Source organism: Fringilla coelebs, assembly GCF_963513975.1.
Source record: "Fringilla coelebs genome assembly, chromosome: 1".
Taxonomy (NCBI): Eukaryota; Metazoa; Chordata; class Aves; order Passeriformes; family Fringillidae; genus Fringilla; species Fringilla coelebs.
In genome coordinates, this window is record NC_140028.1 from 147,844,766 (window position 1) to 147,870,592 (window position 25,827).

A 25,827-nucleotide genomic window follows, 5' to 3' on the forward strand; every position below is an offset into this window, starting at 1 on the left:
AGAAATTTCATTTCAGGTTAAACTTTCCTTTAACAGAATCAAGACACTTTCTTTTGAAGAAAAGAGGAAATGTCTCCCCCCTATTCTATTTGGCTAGCTAAAATAAAGGATTTCTATTTTGTGTTAATCCAAAATTAAATTTTACTTAATTTACCTTTAAATTTTACAAGCTAAATAGCCTGGCCACTAAAGTGAAAGACCTGATATTTGCCCAGTCCTGCTCACAGTTTGTTTCTGGATGTATTAGAGCATTATCTGGTGTAAGTGGGCAATACCAAAGCTGGTGTCTTCTATGGGTCATGGCAATGACAAATAGCTCCAAGCAGGAGAGGTGTGTCATTTGTGAACTGGTTTGCTCTGTCCTCTGATTTCCCACTTAAAAGTTTTTGTGTTTTATCTTGCAATACTATTGCCTTCATTTTAAAAAATGAGGGCAATAATACTTACCCACGCTTTTAAACAGCCTGTGAGATAGTTCTATGAGAGATGGCACGTACAGATAAAGTATTATTTTCATAAGCATGATGGTGATGGAGTAAGAGACTAGGCACAGCTTTATATATTTATTATTAATGTGAAAATGGGTCCTCTGTTTTCCAGCATACACAGTCAATGCAAAATTTATAGCTGAATTCAGAGAAATGCTGAACCTGGGGTAAAATGGGCAAGACTGAACATTCCAGCAGCGCTTGCAAGCGGGGGTGGGAGCTACTTGTTTGCAATTAGCTGCAGCATCCAGAAGGTCAGAGTCTTGGCTAGGGTTTTTAATGCTGCACGTAAAAGATCTGCAAACAATTGAGAAGAGACCTTTTAAAAAGAGAGAACAGCAAGAACAGAACAGGTCCAAGATGCAGATAAAGCTTCTGAAAAGCCATATTCAGAATGAATGCAGCTGTGGTATCGAGCCCATTTCCTACAGACTCACAACAGTGTATGATGGTGGAAAAAAATGTCATACCAAGTTCTAGCACAGTCAGAACTTTATGATGCTGCTCATTAGGGAATGCATTTAGTCATTATGTGTTCTGTTATGAAGATGTCAAAACAGAGATCACTGAAATAGTCCTAAATCATATGCAGCTGTAGGATGTAGAAAATAGGGGTTCCAATGAGAAGAGAAGCTTTGTTGAGTATAATTCTTACCAATAGCCAGAAATCAAAGAAAACTGTGAGAGCAATGTCAGCTTGATAACATTTTCAACTAGAGAGCTGGATTTAGCAGAGACACGTTAGGAAATTCACAGAACAAAATACAATGAAATTATCATAGACAATTTAGTTATTTATCAAGAGGAGTTTCCAGGAAATATTACAATCCATCAGCACCAAAGGGAGGTGGGGAACATGCAAGGCAAACAGACAGGTTTTCTTCTGAAAAGCCTTCAAAGGAGAAGAGACAATGAACATGGATTCAGCAAACTGTAGATTAAGGTTTGAAGGTCCAAATAGGGACTAGAAAATGGAACCAGACATATGAGAGAAAAGGAAAAGATTAGGGATGATTCTGGGAAGGAAGCAAAGGTTACTCTTTGTCAGAGAGGTTAAAGGGATTAAGACGGTTTTCATGAAGTCAGGGAAGAGTCAGGGACACAAGAGCAATTGATGAGGGGAACGTAGCTAATCAAAATTCAGTTGTCTAAGAAAATAAACACTTCTTAAAATCATCCAACAAGGGGATCAATAACAAGAAGGGGGAAAGCCTGTTAGAAATAATATAAATATAAGTAGAGAAACAGCCAGAAAGCCTATATATACACATTTACAAACCAGCAGACCCAGGCAAGGCACGCTGCAGAGCATAAAGGGATCCAATACACCCAGTTAACACATCATTAGCAATCAATACTGAATGCTCATGGAAAACTGGAAACGGCCCAGGAGAGCAGCAATAAGTAAACACAACACTGAGCTGAGGGAAGAGGAAAAGGGAATAATCATGGGAATCACAGATCACAAAACACTTGCTGCAGCCTGTGATTAAAGTAAATTAAATAAAGACAGAGAGGAGAAAAGGAGAGAGCTTACTCAGAGTGAAATGTCATAGACATAAAGGCAGTGAGGTGGTTCTCCTGTATGCTAAGAGAACTCTGCACAAACAAGGTGAAAAGAGCTCAAAAGAAGGCAAAAAGGACAAATATAGAATCTCCTCCTCCTTTCTTGGAATAGGTGAGTGGAAGAACTGTGCCAGGCAGAGGGAAGGGATCTGTCAGAGACCCCTTTGGAAGATCTTCCCCTGGTGCATAAATTCATGCTGCAGAAGGAAGTTCTTAAAGTGTTTGCTGATGGAGTGACTGTTTTAAGTCCCTGGACAGGGCTTCCACACCCACTGCTTGTGCCTGTAATAGCAGCAAATTGATCTGAAAGTGTTTTTCAAAAAGCCTTTGGCAGTGAGATGCTGAAATCTCATCGAAAGTTGACGTTTGCTCAAGGCTTAGCCCTCTTACCTCCCTTCTTCTCTGCCTCACCTCTGAAAATCAGAGCCTTAATCTATCAAATTGACATATGATATATAAACCTTAAGAAAACAGTTGGATGTCTGTCACAGAAAAGCCTACTTTTAAAATAAATTGTAATTGGCTCGGGTTCACCCATTGCTGTGTGGAGAAAAGCCATTCTAAGGACCCAAATATAGCGCAAACTTTCTCTTCAGAGGAGGAAATCTGCAGGGATTAGGGTCAGCATTATCTTCACTAAAGATACAGAAGAGGTCCTGACCGATATAATCCTCATGTTAGCTGATAATATTAAATTGGAGAGAGTATTGAAATCGAGGAAGCAGAAGGGAAAAGAGAAGGGAAACAGGGAGAGAATATAGCAAAATGGGACATGATTTAAAAAAGTACAAATGGGCAAGTTACAGGAAAATTTCAATGGATATTTTGGAAACCTGAAGTAATATTAAAAAAAAATAGATGTGATTTTGCGGTGGGATATAATGATGTAGAAAACCATACGAAAGCATCATGTCTAGATAACGAGATATTATTTCTTCTTTTACAGTTCTGCAGAAATTGTATTTGGAATATTGCACTTTCTCCTTGGCAAAAGAACTCAGGAAAAGAACAGTTGAGGGAGTTGCAAAGAAAGAGGTAAAAAAAGTCAGATAAATAGCTCAGAGATATTAATTTATAAGAAATAATGAAGTGAAAGAACAATGGTTCATGACTTCAGGGGGTAAACCCCAGACAATAGGAAGCAAGCAACAGTCTATTAAAGTAAGTGATAATAATTCATACAAGGAGACTGATGGATAAAACTGGTAAAAGACTGTAATGAAATGGCACTTTGGAAGGGGGAAAAAATGGTGAGAAAAGGCTGGTATTTAAGGAAATATACCCAGACATGAGATATTTCTTTTTAGCAAGTGAATTATTCCTTTTGGTAAATGAAGAAATCTGAGTTTAAAGCCAGAAATCCATTTAAAGCCAGATTCCACAAAGTTGTGTGAATATTTCATGGGTCAGCATTTTGGCAGAGAAAACAACCAGTTTGTACTCCAAAGTCTTCTCCAGCCGTGACACCAATGATTTTATTTCTACAGCGCCTTTCTGATGATTGATACAGAATGAATTTTTAATCATATAATGGACCCTTTACTGACACCAACAGAGTTTTACTCGGAACCCATCCAGCGTTTCCTGTTACTGGCAATCACTGGAAGCCCTGCCTCTTGGCCATACCAAATCTGTCACTCCCTCGCAGTTGTTGGCTTTATTTGGCCACTTGCAACTTCTTGGGACATTCATCAAAAAGATGACGAGCGTGTCCTGGCGTGCTGGCACCAAGATTGCTTCTGCACAGGGGGACTGTGGCTATGTCATGTCCACAGGAGACCTTCCAAAATAGCATCCTTTGGGCTTTGCTCTTTCGTGCTGGCATTCGCAGCCTCGCCTGAACTTCCGCTCGATTTCAAGTCATGCCTGGATTATTGCCATGTTCCTCCACCTCTTTCTAAGCAGCTGCAAATAGAATCAATTATGCTCTGCTATAGAGAGGTGGCATTTGTGTCTCAGGACCCTTTGAAAGCTGAGGGAGGAAATGGGGATTATTTCTTTATCACGATGTTGCTGAATATATCGAGGCTAGAATGTTCCTGACTTATCGTGACATTTTGTTATAGCACTAAAAAAGGACATAGTTTTCTGGCCTCCCTGTTAGGATCACAGGGTCCATTTGTCTTGAAAAGATATTTAAACATGAAGGATACCTAATCCCCTGAGAGAAAAATGCCTGACGTGGTCGTCTAATTCCTCCTAGTTATAATGCTTCTTTACATTGTTTGTATTTCTTGGCTAAATATACATACTTTTTTTTTCCCTGAGACAGGGATATCAAATATTTGAGTCTCCTTCCTCTAAATTCGGGATGTTTTCTTTCTGAATATGAATATGCCAAGATGTACTCTGGCAAGGATTGCCCTTTAAAGAAATGCTTCACGGCTGGAGGATTTCTGGTTCCTGTGAGTGGAATTTATCTCACCTAAGTGTGCAACCTAAGTGCTCCCTTTATAGTTAATGGAGAGAAATGGGCACTTTTATGAGATCTGACCTAATGTAAATGCTGATTTCAGCTGGAGACACATTTACCTGCCTACATTGTCTAAACAGAGGCCTCAGATGAGAAGTCCAGATGCAGATTGTCTACAGTTAGTTCAGAAAATTCCACCCATATGACAACATGAATCAGCAGGCTTGGAGAAGGGGAGTCCTGGCTCTGGGATGGGTCAGTTTCCTGTTGTCCTGTCAAGATTTCTTCATGGGATTGCTCCTGCTGGGCACAAACTTTCTAGCAGTTTTACAGTAGAACTGGGAAAGATGTGATGTGTGCGAGTGCTGCGCCATCCTTTCCCTTTCATCAATTTTAATTTCACACAACAATCCCTGGTTCCAATCTCAAGCAGCTGAGGAGTTCTCCAAACTCCCAGGACATTCCAAACCTCCATTTTCTGATTTCAAAGAGAGGAATCCATCCCTATCTAATAATACAGGCAATGTTATGTCAATAAAATACCGAATCTAAAGGGGAAGAACCCCCAACAAGTCAGCAAGGAGAATACAGGCAATTACACAGCCTGGAGTCACTCAGTGTACAGTACAAACACATTATTTTTGATATTTATGGTTATAAGGACAACATCATCCTACAACTTGAAAATAAATGTCAATGTGTACACATGAAGAAACAATTAATGAGCTGCACTTTGGCCAAATCAACTAAATAATACCAAGGCTTGCTCTTTAGTTAGTACCTTCACATCAGCTACTTAAATTGTTGCACCTTTCTTGGGTGGTGTGTTAAGAGAAAAAGAAATGTTAATCTGTGACAGAGAGCAGATGCCCTCCAGTGAATTCAACATTCAGGTCTGCCAAGTCAGCAGATGCCATTCCTAGAGCTGCTTTTCAGTGGGAAATCACACACATATTTTCTCCTAAAATGAGACAGTAACATTATAGATGATTTTGTGTTTGGTTTTTTTTTCCACAAAAGCCTCTTTCAATTCCATCTTAATTTATAATGCACGTTTTCCAAGCTTTCCAATTATTTTTATAACAACAAAAATCTCTTCTTCACTAAGACTGTAATACCTATTACACACCATTGCTTTCCTACCCCTTGACAAGCAATGTATTTTTACAAGCCATAAACCCCACATAAACCAGTGACATGCACTACGGAGCTGGTGCAATGAATTTCATGCAGTATCAGGTAGGAAAGTTGTTTGTGTTACCTCTTTTTGCCCTACTGGAGGTGGTGGCTCAGCCTTCAACTGCTTATCCACGTGCAACTCACTTAACTCTTCGTAAATCTCAGAGTTCTGACTCCGGACGCCTGGGCTTTGGCATCGCTGCCCCCTCAGCTGCAGCTGCTTTTCCTGCTGGAAATAATCCTAGATGGGTTTATTTTCTTTCTCTTTGATAACATGATTATTTCTTAAGGAGAACTCTCCAGCTAGAAGAGAAAACAGCCTGGAGTATTCTCATCAGGTGACGACGTCTTAAAGAAAATGGCAAGAAATGAGACAACACAAGTCTATGTTGCAAATTTTGAGCTTTAGCAGCTTGGATATGCCAAAATATATGGCTGTAGAAAATGGACATACAAATACACCAACTTTTTTTCTGAGCTTTTGTTGCTGAGGTGGGATGAAATTCCCTTGCCATCTCCATATTGAGCCTGGTTTTGAGACACAAACTTCCCCCAGTGACCTGAGGTGCAGAGAGAGGTGGCTGCCAAATAACCAAGAAGTGTACTCTGAAAATTCACAATCAGGCAGTGACACTCAATGCTTTGAGTAAAAGCTGGAGAAAGGCACGAGGGCATAACCCCATATTGTTCTACAAGTAGGCTTGAAACAGAGTGAAAAATCCCCCCACCCAGAGAAGAAAAGACACATATTGCAGGGGAAGAAGATGCAAAGTTCACTGGAAAAGATGAAAGATATCTGAAAATAGATATGGAAAAGCTGCAGGTAAACACGCAAATGTATGAGGCTCCTATTCAGCAAAACACTTAAGGCCACTTTGCACCCACTGAAGCACAGGGGGCTCAACCGCAGGCTGAAAGGAGAGCACACTCTGAAGCACTTCCCTGAAAGGGGATGGACTCTGGGAGCACAGCAATAATTTCTTCTCTCAGTAAACACATTTGCCTAGACCTTGTGCTCGCTCTGTGCGTGGTGCCCCTAAATCCAGCCGCTTCTTCCCGGCGTGGTGATTATTGCTGCTGAGTTCTCTAGAAGTTCTCCCAGGACTAATGGCAGAGGAAAGGATGTTTGCAGGGTTGGTCCCTCCCTCTAGAGGCCCAGGTGCTCTGTTTGTGTGGCTTTATTGATCCTCCTAAGGCAGGGATTTCACTGAAAACTCCACAGCTCATCACAGCACTACCGCTGTTTGTGCCATTACTAACGCAGCTATGAAATATTAATAAAACTCCAGCAGGATTCAAAGGGCTGTGCTGAATTGCTTACAGAGGGACTTCCATGCTGCGAAAAAAATTACAAGCATAACCAGATTTCAATAGTAATTATTTAAACCTATTTATCTTTCACTTGTCCAGCTTTATTTTTTTTTTCCTTTCCCTTGGCTTGACTGACATTCAGTGTTATTCAGGTATTAAGCAAATTTCCCTTCCTCAGGGAGCTCCAGACTACCTGCCTCAGTTTTAAAGCCACATCACTGCAGGAAGTCCCTCAAGAGGTACCCAGAGCAGAAAAACACTTTATTCCAAATGTAACTATCTGAAAGACCAAATGACACAAAGGAAGCAGTTGGTTAAGCAAATTGCTCTCTGTATAAATGCTTTTGGACTGTCAGGTTTGTACCAGCCTTTTCAAATGTCGTTGTGTGTTTCTGGGAAATTAATTTAAAATCAAATTACTTGTTTCCTGCTTCGGAGGGCATGTGGTCTAAAATATATTCTAACTTTAATAAATCAAATTATGCATGTCCAAACCTATACCCTCTGCATAGGAAGGTAGTACATACAATTTCTAGTCACACATTAGCGCTGATCTTCTTATGCCAATAACCACAGAGTTACAGGTATGTCTCTGACAAAAAGTAACACTTTTTAAGGCTTTTCAGCAGTCTTTATCTTTGGAAATAGTTTAATATTCAGGAGAGAAGCCAATGTGGAAGGCACAGTACACACAACTAAGGCAGTCAGCCATAAAATGTCTTTTTTTTTTTTTTTTTAATGCAATGTGCATACAACTTAGTACCAAGTAATCTTAATGGCATGATATTGGTTATAGCACTGGGGCAACAGAAACAATTGTTTCATGTTGAAAGTGCAACACAATCTGAGGTGACGTCTCAAGTTCATTTATGCAGAAAGGTTGTGCACTTAGATTCACTAGAAACCATGCACTGTAAGAGGACAGACCCTGTAACTCAGCAGATCTGATGAATGTTCTAACAGTTAAGCAAATTATTGTGTTAAGCTAGAGTCAAATGCCCAACTTACACCAATCCTCTATTTCCTAATCCCTCTGTGTGGTATGAGGACTTAGCAACACTTTCTTAAAAACTCAACTCCAGGAAATGTGGTCCTGTCTCCTTCCCAGGAATCACACTTGCACCAAGCATCCAATGAGTTAACGTTAATTAAAACTGATTAACATATCCTGGCAAAATATTCAATGGGGGCATCACGCACATGTGCTCAGACAACGATTTGGTTCATCAGTGTGGGTTTTCAGGCTGGTCCTCTAAATTTATAAGCTGGGAGGAAATGAGTAAGAGAAATAGACTGTTCCAAAGAATCTGGTTGTGCAGACTGATCCCAAAAGGAGTGTTAGGGAATCAACTGAGTTTCTGCAAGCAAACAATGACAGCCCTGGTAAACAATTCTCTTGAGATGTGACAGTCTCACTTCCAGCATATAGCACCTGAAAATCAGCAGAGACCTGTCTGGGGAAAGGTGCCTTTGGTTTATGTTGTTTAACTTCAGGCTGTTTGCTTTTGTCCTTATTCCAGATGATTTTGTTCTTCTGGTGGCAACGGCAGCAGGTCTATCTCCTGTAAAGCTTCCCACCGTGGGTGGTTTACATAATTTATGTTTAATTTTTGTATCAAGTGCCACGTTGCCAAGGCAATACACATTATGTTAATATTTATCAATTCAGCCGCTTTCTTCATTTGTAAAGTAAAAACATTGAATGATACCAAAACTTTGTGCATGCAAAGGGAGGGTTGGGGGCCCAGGACTGACCTCAGCATGAACCAAAAGTTTGCTCACCTCAGCTCTGACACAGGCCCTAAAAAGAGGTGATGTGCCAACACCATCCCAGTGATTAGCACATGGAGGGGGGAGGACAGTGCTGTCCCCTCTCCCGCTGCAGGCCAGTGGCAGCACCAGGAAAACAGCTACCAGATTGGAAGCAGGGCATAATCTGGGTGACATCTCAAGAGTGCTGGTGCAGGGACCCACATAGCTGTTTGCTGACACAAATAAATGCAAAGGCTCCACACTGCGTTGTGTCTCTGAAAAGCACAGATTGGCTAATTGTTCCGGGCTCAAAGGGGGATTAGTGCAAATGCCACTCCTCTGGAAAGAGGACTTGCTGCTGGCAAAACAAGGCAAATACCTGTCATCAGCGTGGATTCACTGTATTCCTTCCCCATGGAAATATCATTTTTTCCATTCTGTGCAAACAAATTTAGAAAGAGGATCCCGAGACTTGCCTTTCGGGCGGTGATCGGTTCAAATGGGTTCTCCTGATGCTTCTCTCACTCCCTAGATCATGACCCTGTCTTGTGACATTTGTTCCCTGATTCTCTGGCCCTGGCTGTTGTGAGAAAGATGTGCAAATCCTTTGACAGCAGGAAGCTTCCTGTCCCAAGCAGGTGGGGAGGAAAGAAACGGGAATTGGCTCTGGGGCCCTCCTCCCTTGCCATTGTTACTGCAGAGCCAGAGAGCAAAGATGATGTGGATGGATGAAGTTAATTATTTTACTAATTTATGGAAAGGTTTTCCCTTTCTCTGGTGAGACAGTGCAAATGCAAGCTGCCTTTGACTCAGTCACAATGCAGTGGGAAGCTTTGATGCCAGATATGTTCTCCACTCCCCACCATACTCATGCATCCAGCTGCCTCTTTGAATCCCACTTTTGAGACACTAATAGAAATTCAGTGGTGTCTGAGTTCTGCAGTCCCACTCCAGGAATGGGCTCAGGACATTTCCAGGTACAGACTCAGGAGTGGAGGCTTGCCCTGGTCCCCCACATACATGCCTGCACACACTGGGCCATGCCAGGGGGATCCTCCTCTACCTTGGGATGGTGCCCATCAGAGGAGCAGCAGGATTCTGACAACAGAAGAGTCTTTGCTTCAGCCATTCATTAATGAGTGACACTGTGACATCGAGTCTCCTCAAGAAATCCAGCTCCTTTAACCAATGACAACACATTTTAACCAGCAGAGTTTCCTATACCCAAATTTTGAATACCATACAGGGGAGTCTGCAGAGCTTTTCATGTGCAGTAAACCCTGTTCAGCAGCGTGACAGGGATTGTTACAACAGGGTTGTTTACTCTGTGAAGTGGTTGTTGATGTTTGTGTTTCTCCTTGCAGACAACTATGGATTTCACAAAATTGCCGTGCCTGGTAGCAATTGGCACCCTTTCTCAGCAACAGTTTGCATCTAGTAACTGGCACCCTTCCTCTGCAAAGGAGCCAACAAGTAAATGATGGTGGAAACTGAACTGTTTATATACTACCTCCACATAAGTGGAGAAGCAAGCAGATTGCAGAGCTGCTGAAAGACGGTGAGCTTGCATTACTGCCTCGGTGGCACTTGTTCCGTGTGTAAAGTAAACAGGAGACTGCAGTCTGCAGAGCTATCAGGCTGACAACTCTCAGATATGCTGAATTCAGTCTTTCTGAAAAGCCTTGAAAAATCTGAGCTGAAATGGGAGAGAAATAAATAACCACAAATGGGAGAAACGAATCTTCGGTTCTTATTACCAGAACAGATAATTTATGATCCTGGTTCTTCTCTTTCACAAATAAATGTAAATCCTTGTAGCACCAACAAAATCAGTGCATTTATCTTTTTGCATGAAGAAAGATCACCAAATACATCAGGAAAATTCCTTTACTTCCATAATATTAGAAGGGGAAGATTAGTATCACTTATTCTGCTAGGAATAAGAGGCTGGAGAGCAGCTGTCAATTTTAAATGTGCACATTTAAGAATCTCTCTAACCTGCTTTGAAGATTTGCTTCTGTAATGCAGAGTTGCCACTACTCAGTTTAATGGGAAATCACAGGAAAACCTGGAGCAATACCACACCACAGCACGAGGATTATAGCTGAGACACAAAAAGGACTTGTGCTACACTGTGTTCATTTCTAAGTGCATTTTATCAGCAGACTACAACATTTGCAATACCAATGTAAAGTGTGTCAAGTCCTACTTTAAGGCTGACACACACATGTATCATTTAAGACCTGCAAATTTCTCATAGAGGGGACAAAGCCAGGAAAGTCTAAACCTGATTATTAGGGACTGGTGATGCCCCCTCTCTATCCTGTGCCACTTGGTCCATCATTCCACTTTGGCAGGAGCAGCCAGACACCACAGCTTAGTACACTGATTTTGTTCCACTTTGCAGCATTTACCCACCCCTCCCTGCCATTTCTCCTGTCATTCATCTATGCAAAAGCCAGAAACAAAATGGTGCAAAGGGAGTAGTAAAACAGCAGAATTAGAAGGTGCTGCTCACATTTGCTCTGTGAATCCATATACATTTTTTTTTTCATTTTCTTGATGACTCAGCCTTTATAGGAACCCCACTTATAAAAATCAAAATCTCTAACACATGCATAGAAGCCAGGTGGGCAAAACAGATTAAACACTCTCTGAGTTCAGAAGGAGCAGAGTTTGTTGCCCAACCCCTGGGCAGATGATGCCCCTGACCTGGATGTCTGTAGGTCCCAGGTGATTTTTGTGCGTGCTGTCACCTGTCAGAGTTAAGGGCGTGGAAGTCAGAAGTTACACCTATGTAAGTAAAACACAGATCTTATCTTCCTGTTTGACCAAAGAGACACATTTTTCCCCCCAAAAAGTCACAAGTATTTGTAAGAAAACTCCAGTACCTGCTCTAGAAAAATAATCCACCTGTGAGTACTTAACTGGATAAAATTATCTGGCCATTACAATTCAGGACGTGCAAGGCTAGGGTTGGCCAGAAACCACAGCTGCTCAGCAGAGGATGTTAACAGCAAAAACTCCCCTGGAACCAGCCTGACCTGGTATTTTCTTCTATTTTGAATAAAGGCGAACTAAAACTTTGCCAGACAAACCTCATCACGGCCACTAACTGCTGGTCTCTGTATGAGTGTTGGATGTTTTGCAAAATGTCATCCCTCAGAAGCAGCAGTTCAGCAGTGTTCCTTTTTGGATTAATCCAGAATACTTTAAGCCTTTGCTATCTGGCTGCAGAGGAGCCAGGCACATTTTTCCTAATGTCTTCTGTCTTCCTGGCCCTAGATCTTTTACCACACTGAGCAACACACTGCCCATAATAAAACAGAAATTCATTATTCCAAGGGTCGACTCTTAAAACTTGTCTGAGAGGAAGAACTTGGCAAAAAGATGGACTGCCAAAGTTAATTTATACTGTTATCAATTCAATAGGCTTAAATAGGCAGTGAAAGCGTTTCATAAGTGTTCATTGTTCAGAGTTCAAGCTAATACCTTCTGCTAAATTGCATTTTGAAGTTTAATCACAATCTACTTTATGTTTCTTTCGGTAATTGGGATTTCTCCACAGTATAATATGAAAAAACTCAACCTAATGGGCTTCTCTGATGGAAGTTTAAATTTTGGAAATTTGCCTTGGAGTGCAGTCAGTGCGAGTGCCTGAAATAACCCAGAACCTTTCACCCAATTAAGATGCTAATATTTTGATCATTAAGAAAGTTTCATATTATTACAGGCAACAGCAACAAAATAATCATTATTTGAAGTGTTATTTTGGAGTGTAATTAATGGGAGCAGTTTTACCCCTCCAACACACGCACGCGCTGCCTCACATGGCACGGGAGCTGTTGGGAAACTGGCTGCTGCTCTTTTTGTCCAAAATGCTAAATGTCAGCATTTTCTTTACCAAAAGAAGGAACAGTGAGAAATGCTCATTTCTGGTCAGCCTTTTGCTGCGGGGAGGGACATGGATCCTGGGAAATGGCATCCAGCAAGCTGTGACTGACTGACGCGCAGTCCCGGGGCCGGGCACTTGTCCAAACGCATGTTGTCAACTCTGCTGCTCCTGATATCAGCTCTTTCAATGCCAGCCTGGCTTTCCCCCCCCTCCTTTCTTTCCTCCATCAGCTCCCTGTGTTTCCTGCACCTTAGGCGTTGTGCTGGGGACAAATATGTTTGCCTGGCACTGAGAACTGAATAAGCACCCTAAAACCTCTGTTTGTGGTGCGAGTGCTCCACTCACGTCAGCAGAGATCTGACACAGGAATTTCTGCCCCAATCTACTGCCACAAAAACAAACACAAGCACCTTTCTACATGTAGAAGCCCAGATGAGGACATAGGTGCTTTAAATCTGCTGCTGGGATTTACAGTCCTGTTTTCTTTTTTTAATGCCCTTGCTGCTATTCTTCTGAAGACAATAAATCCAGAAATGCTCTCTTTTACTGCCAAAAATAATTAGCCAACAATTGAGTTCTACACAGTTTTCAAGAAACACGAAGCAGAAGATACGGCTTAAAAAGTGATAAATCCAGGCAAACTATGTACAGAATAACAATGAAACCCCCCTGTTATCTTACTTAATGATCAGAAAAATATTGGCCCAAATAAAGGTGACAGGAAGGATGCTGTAAGATTTATTGTGTTCAGCATGCATGTGCACACGTGGGCTCACTCTCCTCCCAGTGAGAACTGGGGAGTCATCAGCAGGATTTAATGGTATTTTATCTAGTTATACTCAGAGAGAATGTGTCCCACAGACTGGAACTGCAAACAGACAGAAAATAAATACTATTTGAAAAGGGCATTAGGGTTCCTGACAGCAAAGTATATTTCCTGCAGTAAAAGGCTGAAATTAATGTACCCTGTCAAATAAACACATGGCTTCATGGTATCTCTGATTTATAGGTGTTAGAATTATTAGGAGCATAAGATATTGTCACAAACAATTCTATAACAAAATCTTTGTGCACTGGCATTTTTACAGCAATTTTCAATAATTTCAGCTACACTTGCATCAACCTGGAATAATTCCATTGACTTTTGCAGAATCCCTTCAGGTTTAGAAACAGGTTTGTAATGAACAGCAATTGTACAATAGAATTTCCACTGTGTACAAAGGAAACAGATGTGGGTCCACATGCAGATGGTGAACTTTCTGTTACCTGAGAAATTTCATTTTTTTTCCCCCATCTTACAAATGATGCATCACAGCTAAAATAAACTTGCAGGCTCCCTGCAGAAATTAGCTGTAGTCCTTGACTCAGTGCTATGAGAAAGCAAAACCACAATATTTTAATGGTCCTTTCTGACCTCAAAATTATGAATCTCTTACTGGTAGAAACTTGGAAGAAAAGCAATCAGAAATATTTTCAACTTGTCAAATGAAATGAGTTAGTAATTCTGAAATATATAAGGGAAAGAAGAGAATAAAAGGCTGGGGTCCTGATCCATTTCAGGGCAGTATGGAGACTCCCCCAGTGGAATAGAGACCGAGGGCAGCCAGCTCTATCTTTGGTGTGCACAGGGGCAGTTACTCATCTGAACCTGTTCTCCCTGGGAAATGTGTTTGGTGAAGTCCGGACAAAGCTATACAAGGGGGGAGAACTGTCCATTGAAGAAAAAATTGAGAGAGCAAAGTGTGCTCTGGAGCAAAGAATACCCATCCAGCCTGCAAAATCCAGGTACTGACCAGCCCTTGGGTCTTCTGTGCAGACCCAGACCAAACATTCTGAAAATGACAGTAGAGCTGCTGTGTCCAGGGTGGTCCAGGAAAATCCCACTGAGAAGTGGAGCTGGAAAGCCTGAGAGGCAGTGAAAAACACAGTCCTGCAGGCAATATTCCCTGCCAGGTCAGGGAAAGGTGAGCCCCAGGAGACACAGCAGCAACTCTCTGCAGGTTCAGTAGTCCTGCAGCCAGGGGTGATCCCGAGGCAGGAGAATGGGCCAGTCCTCCTGGGGATGGCAGAGAGCAGCTCTGGGGGGAACTGGGAGCACAGCAAGACCAGCCAGGGCTGGTGGGGTGTGCGTGCCTGGAGCCCAGGCTGGGCTGGGCAGCTCCAGGTCCCGGCAGCAGGCAGGCAGCACTTTGTGTGTGACCCAATTAGCCACTGCCTTGGAACTAATCAATAATGGCATCTTCTGGAGACGAGCAGGCCAGCGCTGCTGGCTCGGCAGAGAAGGCACAAAGGTGTGATCTCTGCGGAAAACTGGCATCCAGGCGGGTTCTGTCACTGCAGAGGGGCTGAGTGTGAGATGTGGCCACGAGCCACAGAGCCACTAGCCACTGCAGCGTGGGTGTTTGTGGCATTCACATTTTCTGAAAAAATCCCTTCACCCAGGATTTTTCTCTCTCGGGGGTCTCTGTGGTCAGGATGACCCCGAGATGTGTTAGAGAGTCTCTTTTCCTGGCCTGGCAACCAAAGAAGGAGTCAGGATTCTTCTGTTCTGGTTCTCAAGATTGTTTTTTGCTGTTATCTGTAACATTCTTTCCCTGACCTGCCAAGGTCTGTCTGGCAGGTTGGGTTGAGGCACATGGCCCACCTCAGAGGTGGTGTTATCTTTTTATACTAAAAACTACATGTACACTATTTATAATAACTTCCCAACACCTATCACCCATCTTAGACAGTGAGCTTCTACCCTAAACCAATCCAAAAGTGCTGCCATCACCCAGAAGGTGGAGGCTAGGAAGAAGGAGAAAGAGGGACAAGGCATGCCCAAATTCTTCCACCTTGGGACCCTGAGCCCTCATTCTAAAACCCCCAAATTCTACTTTTCTATCATGTAACAAACTAACTATCATTCTACTTAAACTTTCGTGGCTTTTAAATCCTCATATAAGATTAATAATTTTTCCCATGGGTCAAAATCAAAGGCACAGGGGTCTTGGGCTCTGTGCCAAGGTCTCTGAGCCCCCTGGCAGGGGCTGGAGCCATCCAGGGCAGCCAGAGGAACGTCCTGGATTCTGACGTCCTGAATTCTGAGGAACGTCTGGATTTCTCCCGGGAAGCTGAGAAGCCTCAGAGAAAAGGAAAACAATTCTTATCTCATTTGCTTCTCCTGTGCTGTGCTCATGTGGAATGTGTTTGGACATTGTTCACCCACAGGTGATTGTTCCATTGCATTCTGCTGGGAGTTGTTTTCACTCTTTGGCCAATCAGGGCCAAGCTGTGTCAGGACTCGGGAGAGAGTCAGGAGTTTTCATTATTATCTTTTTAGCATTCTGCAAGTATCCTTTCGGTATTCTTTTGTATAGTTTAGTTTAGTATTCTTTAAAATAATATAGTATCATAAAATCATAAATTAGCCTTCTGAGAACATGGAATCAGATTCATCATTCCTGCCTTTGTCTGGGGACCCAGCAAATGCAACAGGTTTTCTCCTCAGTGGCTGCTGGGTGGCCATAAAGAAGAGGTTTGAGTAAGGCAACACATGTAGTAACTCAATTTAACGAAGGGTAGAAAGATGTAACAGCCCTGCTGGACTGACTCAAATGAGAAGGAAAGAGTAGAGCCATTTCTTTAGGGGGCACTACTAAAATTTCGTGGCTGTAGGAACTCATGGAAGAACAGAAGGATCCAGACAGTGAGCCCAAAACCCTGAACCTCACTGAGACTGTGGTAATAGGTACAAGACAGAGTTAACTGTAAGTGCAGGATGTTGTATTTTGGGGGCTGATTTAGGACACCCAGCATTACTCATCTGGAACCTCCTTTAGGTCCATTTATCACAGGATTCCTCTGAACCAAAAAGTGATGTCACTGTGAAAAAGGCACACACTGTTCTGGGCTACAGCTGTGGGCTACTTGAAAGGGAAGCACAACTAAAGCAGAAGGTTTTGAAGATAAAAGCTTTGCACTGAGATATCTAATGTAAATGGTACAAACCCCTCTGATGTCTGAAACCTTCAATTCAGCTAAATTGCAGGTAAGTTGTTGCAGAATCTATTGCATTAGTTGGACTGGACTGTATCTACTTAATTATCTCATCACCTTGCTGTCCCCATAATCTATTTCTTTCCTCTTCAGGGCACTGGAAGGTGGTGCCACATATGAAAAATGGTCATAAAGTAAGTGCAAGACACTCTGTGGAGGCTCAAGATGGTAACTTCCACATTTTAATCATCTAGGAAGCCAAAAGGAGAACCCAAAAGAACCAGGAGAAGATGCAGCCAGTATGTCACTGTGGTGGCTGCTGAGCTCTTGGGAGCTGTTTTCCTGCTGGGAAAACCCATATTTTTCATGTCAAGTACAGGGAAAAATTTGAAAGAGAGTTATTCTTTTTTCACATTATGAAGCTGAAATCATTAAATCCTTAAGAAATCTTGTGGACTGAGAGGTAGAAGCTTCCCCAGCACTATGAACAGGTCAAGGAGAAGGGGTTAGCTAAAGACACAAACTAAAATGCTGCAGTGACCAGCAGCAACACACATATCACGTGGCAGTGACAAATTAATTTAGCTCAAGGCAGCTCTTTCTCAGCCTCACTCCCCATTTCTTGTGCCTGTGCTGACTTTCATTGTTCTGCATTTCTTTCTAAAAGATCCTTTCACTGTGGCATGTGTGGGCTACAGGTACAGGTACGTGTCCCCTGGCTCTCCGAGCTGGCAGAGCATCTCACTTGCATCTCAGTAATCAAAGGAGATTTGGGAGCCATCAGCTGGGCTCACTCCTTCAAAACCCTCTCAATGACAGTGCCACAAATTGGCAGCTTTCAGGAGGATGGCTGCTGCCAGTGCAAGCTTTGATAATAGAAATGGCAGCTGAAATTTAAACTTAGACATTTCCATTACTCAGAGGAAATGTGCAGTCACAGAAGGTTTTCTCATCATCTGAAATTTCAAGCTGCTGTGTGCAATGCTCTGGGGCCCATTCCTCATAGCCACAGTGGCTTATTTTAGAGTAGTTTTGTGACTTTCTGGGAAGAACCTGGGAGTACCTTTCTGGTACAGGAGCTGTAAGCTGAGATGATCCTCACCCTAAAACACCCCAGTGAGATCAACAACTTTGTGGCTCTGCCCAAGACCAGCACCCCTTCAGCCTCTCTCTTTTACCTGGACAAGTCAGACTGATGGAAGCACAGGATATCTGGGCTGGGATCTTCAACTGACAGAGAATGTGTAAAGGGTGTGTAAGAGTTGTGTAGGTTTATTAGCTGTGCGCTGCAGAGGCATTCATCCACATTATCCCTTTTTATGCATCTCCTGTCACCTCCTCTTCCTTGCTCTTGCACCAAAATCCACTTGCAGGAGGAGGAAAACACGTTCTGGCAATGCTGCCAAAGGGCTGCTCAATTCCAGGTCAGCCAACAACTTTAAAGGGAAGCAGGGTACATTGTCTTCTCCTCAGCAGTAAATGTACATACACATTCCCTTTGTACATACTAAAATATTGAAATATGTAAAAATATGGATTGTAATTAGGGGAAAGTCGGAATAGATTTGAATGTTTAGCATACCCTTGGTATTTCTTGTTTGGTTTCTGCGTGATGCCCTCTGCACAAAATGATACTTCACCCTAATTGCGCCCTCTCAGTGCAATCATGTAAATTTTGCTCTTGTTCATGCTGTTCTTCCTTTGGGAGCTCTAATCTGGTTATTCTGGACATCCTGGAGGGGAGGAGGTAAGGACACCCATGGAGTTGGGGCTTGCAGGATTAAAGTTTCTGGCAGTGAGTGAGGAAATTTATTCCCCACAGGGATGTCCTTGGTAAAAGGGTCAGCCCACTGTAAGGTCCCACAACTCAATATCCAGGGAATTAGGATTTCATATCAGCCTTCAGATACAGTAATTTCTCCTGCAGTAACCCACATGTTGATAAAGAGAATTTTTCTCTGAGTCCAGAGATCATACATCTTTGGAATGGGCATCAGTAAAAATGACAGATCTTTCAATTTGTTGGCATCTGCTTCCTCGTGGCTCTGCCCCTTTTAGGGATATTTACAGCTGTGCAAATTTATTAGGGTTTTGCAGAAAAGCAAATGCAAAGCTCATCACACAATTATAATTTCTGCTGTTAAGCTTCTTCCTATTTTTGTTTATTTATTATGCCGATGAATTTTCAGTTTTTGAGTTGGAACAGCCTTGTACACACACATTTTCCCCTCTAGGAATTTGTTAAAATTGCTTTCTGGATGTATGAACTCTCTGCTTATTTGGACCTTTTCTGCAATAGACCCCTCAGACCTGCAGATAAAAACTGCAAACCATTGATCAGGGCTCTGCACAGGGGAACAGCAGTGACCTGCAGCAGCTGTTTGTCCAAGCCTGGAAAGCACTAGTGACAAAGCTAATTAATTCATTTCTCAACTCCATGCCTTCTGCTTAATGCACATGCCAGCAGTGAACCACATTATTTCACTGCAATCCAAATATCTCGTGGTAATGTGACAATGTTCCTCTAATGTTTGTTGAGAATTTCATTAAAAGATACAGTGGGAAAGCAGAATCATGGTTTGCTTCTCCTACTGGGTTTTGTTTCCCTCTGTTTTGTTTCGCCCTGAATCCCCAATGTTTCCATTACATGTGATGATGTTTCAATATTAATGAAACTGTAAGGAGTTTTCTTAATATTTCCAAATCAACTTTTATCCATAATATTGTTTCAGTGAAATGCCTCTTTATCTACATCAGCTCTTTCTCTCATGACTCTAATAGATCTTACTAAAGCTCTAATTCCACGTTTATGGTATAAAATAATGATAACCTGTTTCTTCCACTGATTTGCACACATAGTGCAGTACAGAGAAATCTGCATTTCTACACTTTTAAAGCACATGGAGACATAAAAATGCCAAGTCCTCCATGCCCTGTGCTGGGATTTCTCTTGCAATTGTGAATGTTACTATTTATCTTGAGAGAGGAATGATGCAGAGGTGCAACACCCACCCCCGAGCATGCACAGGCACACACTTCCAGAGTTCGAAATTTCAACAAGCTCTTGCTTTCAGTGTGAAGGAAAAAAAATCTGAGAGTGTTTGAGATTGTTACCATCTGTCAGACATAGCAGAAAGGTGTGGGCATCTTTGAAGACCAAAAAGAAAAAAAAAATCACCAAACCCAGAATTCCATAATTAAACATATTTATACACTATTATCCACATTCACACTATGCAATATTTACAGCTCACCTGATACTAAGGAATAGTCCTGGTTTAAGCTGGGATAAAGTTACTTTTCTTCCCAGTAGCTGGTACAGGGCTGTGCTTTGGATTGAGAATGAGGATGAATGCTCAGTATATAAACTGGGGGGAAAGCTGGCCAGGGGCCACTGCTTGGGAACTGCCTGGGCATTGATCAACAAATGGTGAGCAAATGCCTTGAGCATCACTTGTTTTGCATATTCTAGTTCCACTATTATTATTATTATATCTTTATTTTCTTTCTTATGAAGCTCTCTTTATCTCAATTAATGAAGTTTTCTTCTTTTTTTTTCAATTCTCTTCTTCATCTGCTGCATTCCTATTTTACTTTTCAAATGTTCTCTGCTTGTTGGTTCAAATACAGCCAGGGAATAGAGAAGGACTTCAAAGAGAAAAACTGGATATTATTCATACTACCACACTGATCCACAGATGATTTCAATAAAACAGTCCGTAAACAGACACAAAAAACCCACCCTAAAAGTGTTTACCAAAAATTGCAGACCTGTCTTTTTGTTACCTAGGTTTCTATTTGGACAGTGGAGCTTGTGATAAGGTTTTCTGACCTCTTGCTGTTCCACTCCCCAGTGAGATGATCACTGTGAAAGACATTTTGGTGATGCACTGAAGAGATTTCTACAACACAGCAGCAGAAATTAACTTTAAGCAGCTGATTGTGCCCAGCTCCTGACACAGAGTCCCTCCTTGGAGCTTTTTTATGACAGTCCTTCCTTCTCTAACAACTCCTTTGTTTTCAAACTCTCTTCCCCTCAACCATGAGTTGGAGGATCCCTCCTGACTGCTGGATCTGAAGCAGGAGCTTTGATCCAGTGCCTGCTGAACTCCATTGGTTTCAGACAGCATCAGAAGGTGCTGGATCAAGGCTGGAGGTTCTGGAAAACATTAACTAGATATGGTGTGAGGAGCTGAGAGATAAAACTGGTACAAAAGGGAGAGGGGGAGAAGGAGACAAAGAAAAGCATTCCCCTGAAAATGTTTCTTCATTTCATACAACACTTCAAACTGCACAGGATTTTTCAGCCTTTACTACTGAGTGCTCTGGAAAAAATATGGAAATCTGCCATGTCACACCAAAGAGCAGGCGAGCAACTTTCTCTTGTCAGAATACAAACGATAACACATCTTCTCTCTTTCTCTGGTGCCTTGTCATATCATCCTCTGTCTTATTGTATTTTAAAGAGAACTACCTGGCCCTCAATTCTTACTGCACAAATCAAACCAAGACAGAGCCCATTTTGAGGAAAAATCCTCCACTAACCTAAGATTTGTTCTGTAGCATTCCCATGATTCAGCTGAAAGGCAAAATAACCAGTCTGCTGTGTAAGAAAAGATGTAATTGCCCTGGTTAGAAGAATTAATCTAGACAAGCACAAAGAAAACAAAGAAAGGAAATTTCTCTTGTTGGAAACTGAATTTTGCTCTTGGATATGCATCTGTAGCTTCTTCTGAAGTTAGCAGCATATCAAAGGCAGGATTAGGACATTTGCATCATAGTCATGGATCCAGACTAAGGGTGGGAACAAAGGGCATTTAACAAGCCGAAATTAACAAATATTTTAATTGCCTACCTGCTCCATTTCCGTGAAGGTGCTCTGCTCCTCATCCTCCTCCTCGATATCCGACTCCCCCACAGCAATAGGAACACAAATGGACAGGTCAGGATTGGTCATAAAATCATCATCTGTAATTGCTGGGTGCTTCTCTCCGTTTTTATTGACCCCGTCCTCAGCACGGTTCTCCTTGTGGCTCTCCACGTCTTTGCCCAGCTCGGCGGTGGCGTGGCTGTTCACGCAGTTGTTGAGGGCTCCTGGGTTCTGGGCAGCGAGTTTCATCATGGCCTTCTTCTCAGCTGTGGTCTTGGGGTGCCTGAGGACGTGGCAGCAGAAGTTCCAGGCGGCTTTTTTGGCGTACTGCAGGCCCCTGTTGATGCGGGCGAAGGCGAGCTGCAGGTTGTTCATCTCGCCGTCCTCGTCCGGGGCTGAGAGGTTGTCGGCGCTGAAGGAGCTCAGCAGCAAGGCAAGGAACAGGTTGAGCACCTGAAAAGGGTAAAGTGAAAAGGAAATTGGTGAGTTTTAGCGTGGAGGGCCTGTGTGTGTGTGTGTGTGTGTGTGTGTGTGTGTAAGACGTTTTACAGTGACTTCTGTGAGCCAGAGAGAAGTTTGGTAAGAGGATCCGTGTTTATCCCTGCAAGAATTTTCCACCAAGGTCATTGACATAGAAACCAGGAAAGAAAGGAGGATAAATAAGAGAAACCTGCACCTGCCTGTTCCAATAAACACTTTGTCTTTTGTGACCAATAAGTGTAAACTTGTGAGTTTTGTAAAAATGTATAAAAAGCATGCATGCTATAATAAAAACAGGTTTGAAGCCTTCTGAAAATGGAGTGTGTTGCTTTGCATTGTGACCATCCCAACTGTGACATGTTTGGTCCTGGAAACAGGAGGGTCTGAGTGTCATCTCGTCTGCGACACTGTAGCCCCATCATGGAAATCCCTCTAATTACAGGTGGTTTCAGCAGGAAAAGGAGTCTGTAGGCATTTTCAAACATATTGACCTCAGGTGCAAAAAGCTCAGCATGGACAATAACACACACTGACATTCCCTCACCCCCTCCCCACCCCCAACACCCCAAAAGATGGAAAATAAAATGTAAAGCTCAGAAATAGAATACCAAAAAAAACCCAAAAAGCTCAGGGAAGACCTCAGAGTGGACTTTTAGGGCTTAAACAGGGTTTATAGGAAAAATGAGGACAAACTTTCTTGTAGGATTGTTGTAATAGGACAAGGGGAAATGGTTTAAACTAAAATAGGGGAGTCTCAGACTAGATTTAGGGAAGAAGTTTTTGAAGATGAGGATGGCGAGGTACAGGTTCCTATCACTGGAAGCATTCAAAGTCAGGTTGGATGGGGCTCTGAACAACCTGATCTAGTTAAAAATGTCCCTGCTCACTGCACTAGGTGCCCTTTAAAGGTCCCTTCCAACCCAAATTCTTCTATGATTCTATGACAATGATGTACATAGGCAAGGCACTTCAACCACATTGTACATTTGGAAATATTTCTAAACATTTGTATGCATTTTCACAGACAGTCTTGTTTTAAATATCCTCTGGGCCATGAAGGAAATCTATTGTGACTGTGAATAAACACCTCTGAGGTCATATAGCTTCAAAAACTTCTCCCTCCAGGCTAAAACAAGCCATCACAACCAGATTACTGTGGCCAAATCTGAGCAAGACTCACTCCCAAAGCAGGCTTGGTCCTGAAAATGCTGTTACTAGTCAGGAAAAAAAAACCTTTGAAGATTTTCACAGGTCTATGAAAAGATCCAAACTGAACTTGAGATTATGTGTTACCTTCCCCTTGTTCTTGACACTTCAGAACTCTCTACTTTTGCTGGCAGAGCGTGGCAGGATTAGACACAGCTAGGCATTTAAATGATATATTTGATGGTTTAAACCTCTTTTTACAGCCCTGCCCCAAATAAATACCATTATATCCAATAAATAAAACCAGCTTCTTCTCAAAGGCCATCCCCAGTAATATAGCTCACAGGCTGGTCACCAGTAGCTGTGTATTGAACATTACATCTGCTCATGATCTGAGAAGAAATAAATTACAGCTTTTGTGCTGGATTTATCAGGGCAAAAAGTTCACACTGGAGGTGGATGCTTGGGATGACAGGAACAGGGCAAAGGTGACTCAAACCAATATCTGCTAAAATATATTTACCCCAAAACAAAGCAATCCCAAATTGCCTGGTACCAACTCAACTGCTGCCTGTACCAAGTGGGTGGGTGACAGCTCTGGGCACTGGCAAGGAGAGGTCAGTGCTGCTGCACTCCTGCCATCTACAGCAATAAAATGGACTTCGTGCAGGTATTTTCTCTGTGATCTCTTAATGCTACCAGAAATTCCTGTAAGCCCCCTAACTTCTCTCTTTCTGATTGTACTTTAAGCTGATAACACCTGCTAGACCAACATAAACAGCATAAAAATTACTTCTATTTAACTGGGCCTTACCAAAGAACCACAATCTTTTCTTTTTGCTATCATCCCCTTACCCTGTTCCCTCTTATTTCAAATACTCAGAATATATGGGATAGAGCTCTGAAAACCTGTTCCTCATCACTCTGATGGCGCTGTGTTTGAAGTGCCCTGTCAGTGCTGTTTTCTGAAGGACCCTTTGCAATCACTGTGACTGAAAACAGAGCAGTTGGTGGCACAGCAGATGCCCCCGTCCATCACGAACCACTGAATAAACCATTGCTGCCCCAGCACTGCCTTGCTTTAAAGTAAAATTAAAGCTAATTGTTTCTTAGCTGGTCCATCACACTGAGAGCTTGTGTGGGTCTCCTCATCCCTGTGGTGGCTTGGTGGGAATCGATTTTTCCTTTCCCACCCCACCCGCAGGTGTTGCAGGTGATGCTGTGTGAAACCAGAGCAGCCAAGCAGGTGGGAGCCCACCAGGGAAGGAGGCACTGAGAGATCCCCTTTAGCCATTTTCAACCCAGTTTGACAGCAGGATGAGATCTCAGAGATAACCACACTGCTACAAGTGTCCAGAAAATAAGGATGGGTGCGTGTGAGAGGGAGCAGCTGGAGGAAGGGAGGGGATAAAGGAATCCAGAATAAAAAACCTTCTGGATTCAATTCCATTACCTTAACAGAGGTGTCTGCTGATGCTGGAGGGTATCTGAGATATCTGCACCAGACCTACAGGAGGTCTGTGACCTCTCAAAGCTCCAGCTGACATCCAACCAGGGCATCCCATGTGTTGCAGGAAGAGACAGACTGGCCAAATTTAGGGGACTGAATTGTTCATCAAGGGTGGCAGCTGCCTCCAGCCTCAAACACCAAACCCTGGGGGTCTAATGGTGCATCTAATCCTCATTTCAATCGGAAATTCATCTTGTGCACAACAGAGACTGCCCAAACACAGGTGACCATGCCAGGGCTACGTGCATCTGCCAATATGCCTAGTGCCATCTGACCCTTCCATGCCCAATTCACCCAATTCACCCAATTGCCCAGAAGGGGGACAAAAAAAATATCAGAAAGATGTTCTGGGAGATCTGTGTCCAGCTGGAGGCAGGATGGATACCTTGCAGTATCCCCAGAGGTCCTCAGGCAAAACTGGGTCAAGCCCTAGTCCCCTGCAGCGTGGTGGCAGCCCAGACATCTCCATACATGAATATCTCCATACATGAATATCTCCTTGTATGCACAGGAATTTCCTCATCTGAAGCTGAATTTCATCCCGTACCTCATTAACTCTGCTGTTCACCAAAGGTTTGAAACACCTTGGCTCACTTTTCTGTATTCCTTTCAGACATAAAGCTACATATATACATTAGATGTTTGTCTAGATACACCTGCAGGTACATCTAATAGGTGGTAACATCCTCAGTATTGTTATTTACCATGGATTATTAAAGCAATCTTATTTTCTTCCCAGAAATGCAGCTGACATTTTGCACAAAGAACCATTTGCACTTCATGCTTTTAGCCAAAAATAAATCTCAAATATCATTCCCTGCTTCCTTCATGAGCAGGTAACCTCAGAGTTGCATTGCTGGGCATTCAAACAGAATGAACTGCTGAATAAGCACTTTATGTTTACTTATTCCCACATTTCACTGTACACTGCATTTTCCAGAAAAAAAATATATGCCTAACCCATGACACACCACATTTCCTGTAAAAGGTTACTAATAATACCCAGTCCTCCTGGCTGCTAACACAGTGCTTTCAGTTTAAGCAAAATCAAACTAAAGATTACCTCAGTTTCCAAAAGCAATGGCAGATTTGTATGTCCATATGGATCCCCTTGAAAAGAAATCTGCTTTCCAGTGACACTGAGCAGCCAGACTGCGAAAGCAGGTCGCTTTTTTGGTCTTTGAGGTTGGGAATCAAATGACAGATGCACTCAAAGAACCCCAAATTCTTTTAGTATAA

General features: G+C 42.5%; 1 protein-coding gene across 6 annotated transcripts in view; it reads right to left on the minus strand.

Moving 5' to 3' along the window:
* Nucleotides 1-25,827, minus strand: part of LOC311156477 (sodium channel protein type 5 subunit alpha-like) — a 216,366-nt gene that overhangs the window by 53,517 nt on the left and 137,022 nt on the right. For 3 of the 6 annotated variants that reach the window (XM_084210428.1, XM_084210427.1, XM_084210429.1), the window contains exons 16-17: nt 21,438-21,905; nt 5,729-5,875 (exon numbers count right to left, since the gene is read on the minus strand). In XM_084210428.1, coding sequence (XP_084066554.1) covers nt 5,729-5,875; nt 21,438-21,905 — 615 coding nt within the window. The remainder of the gene's footprint in view (nt 1-5,728; nt 5,876-21,437; nt 21,906-25,827) is intronic. The other 3 variants (XM_084210430.1, XM_084210432.1, XM_084210431.1) reach the window with 2 other exon arrangements.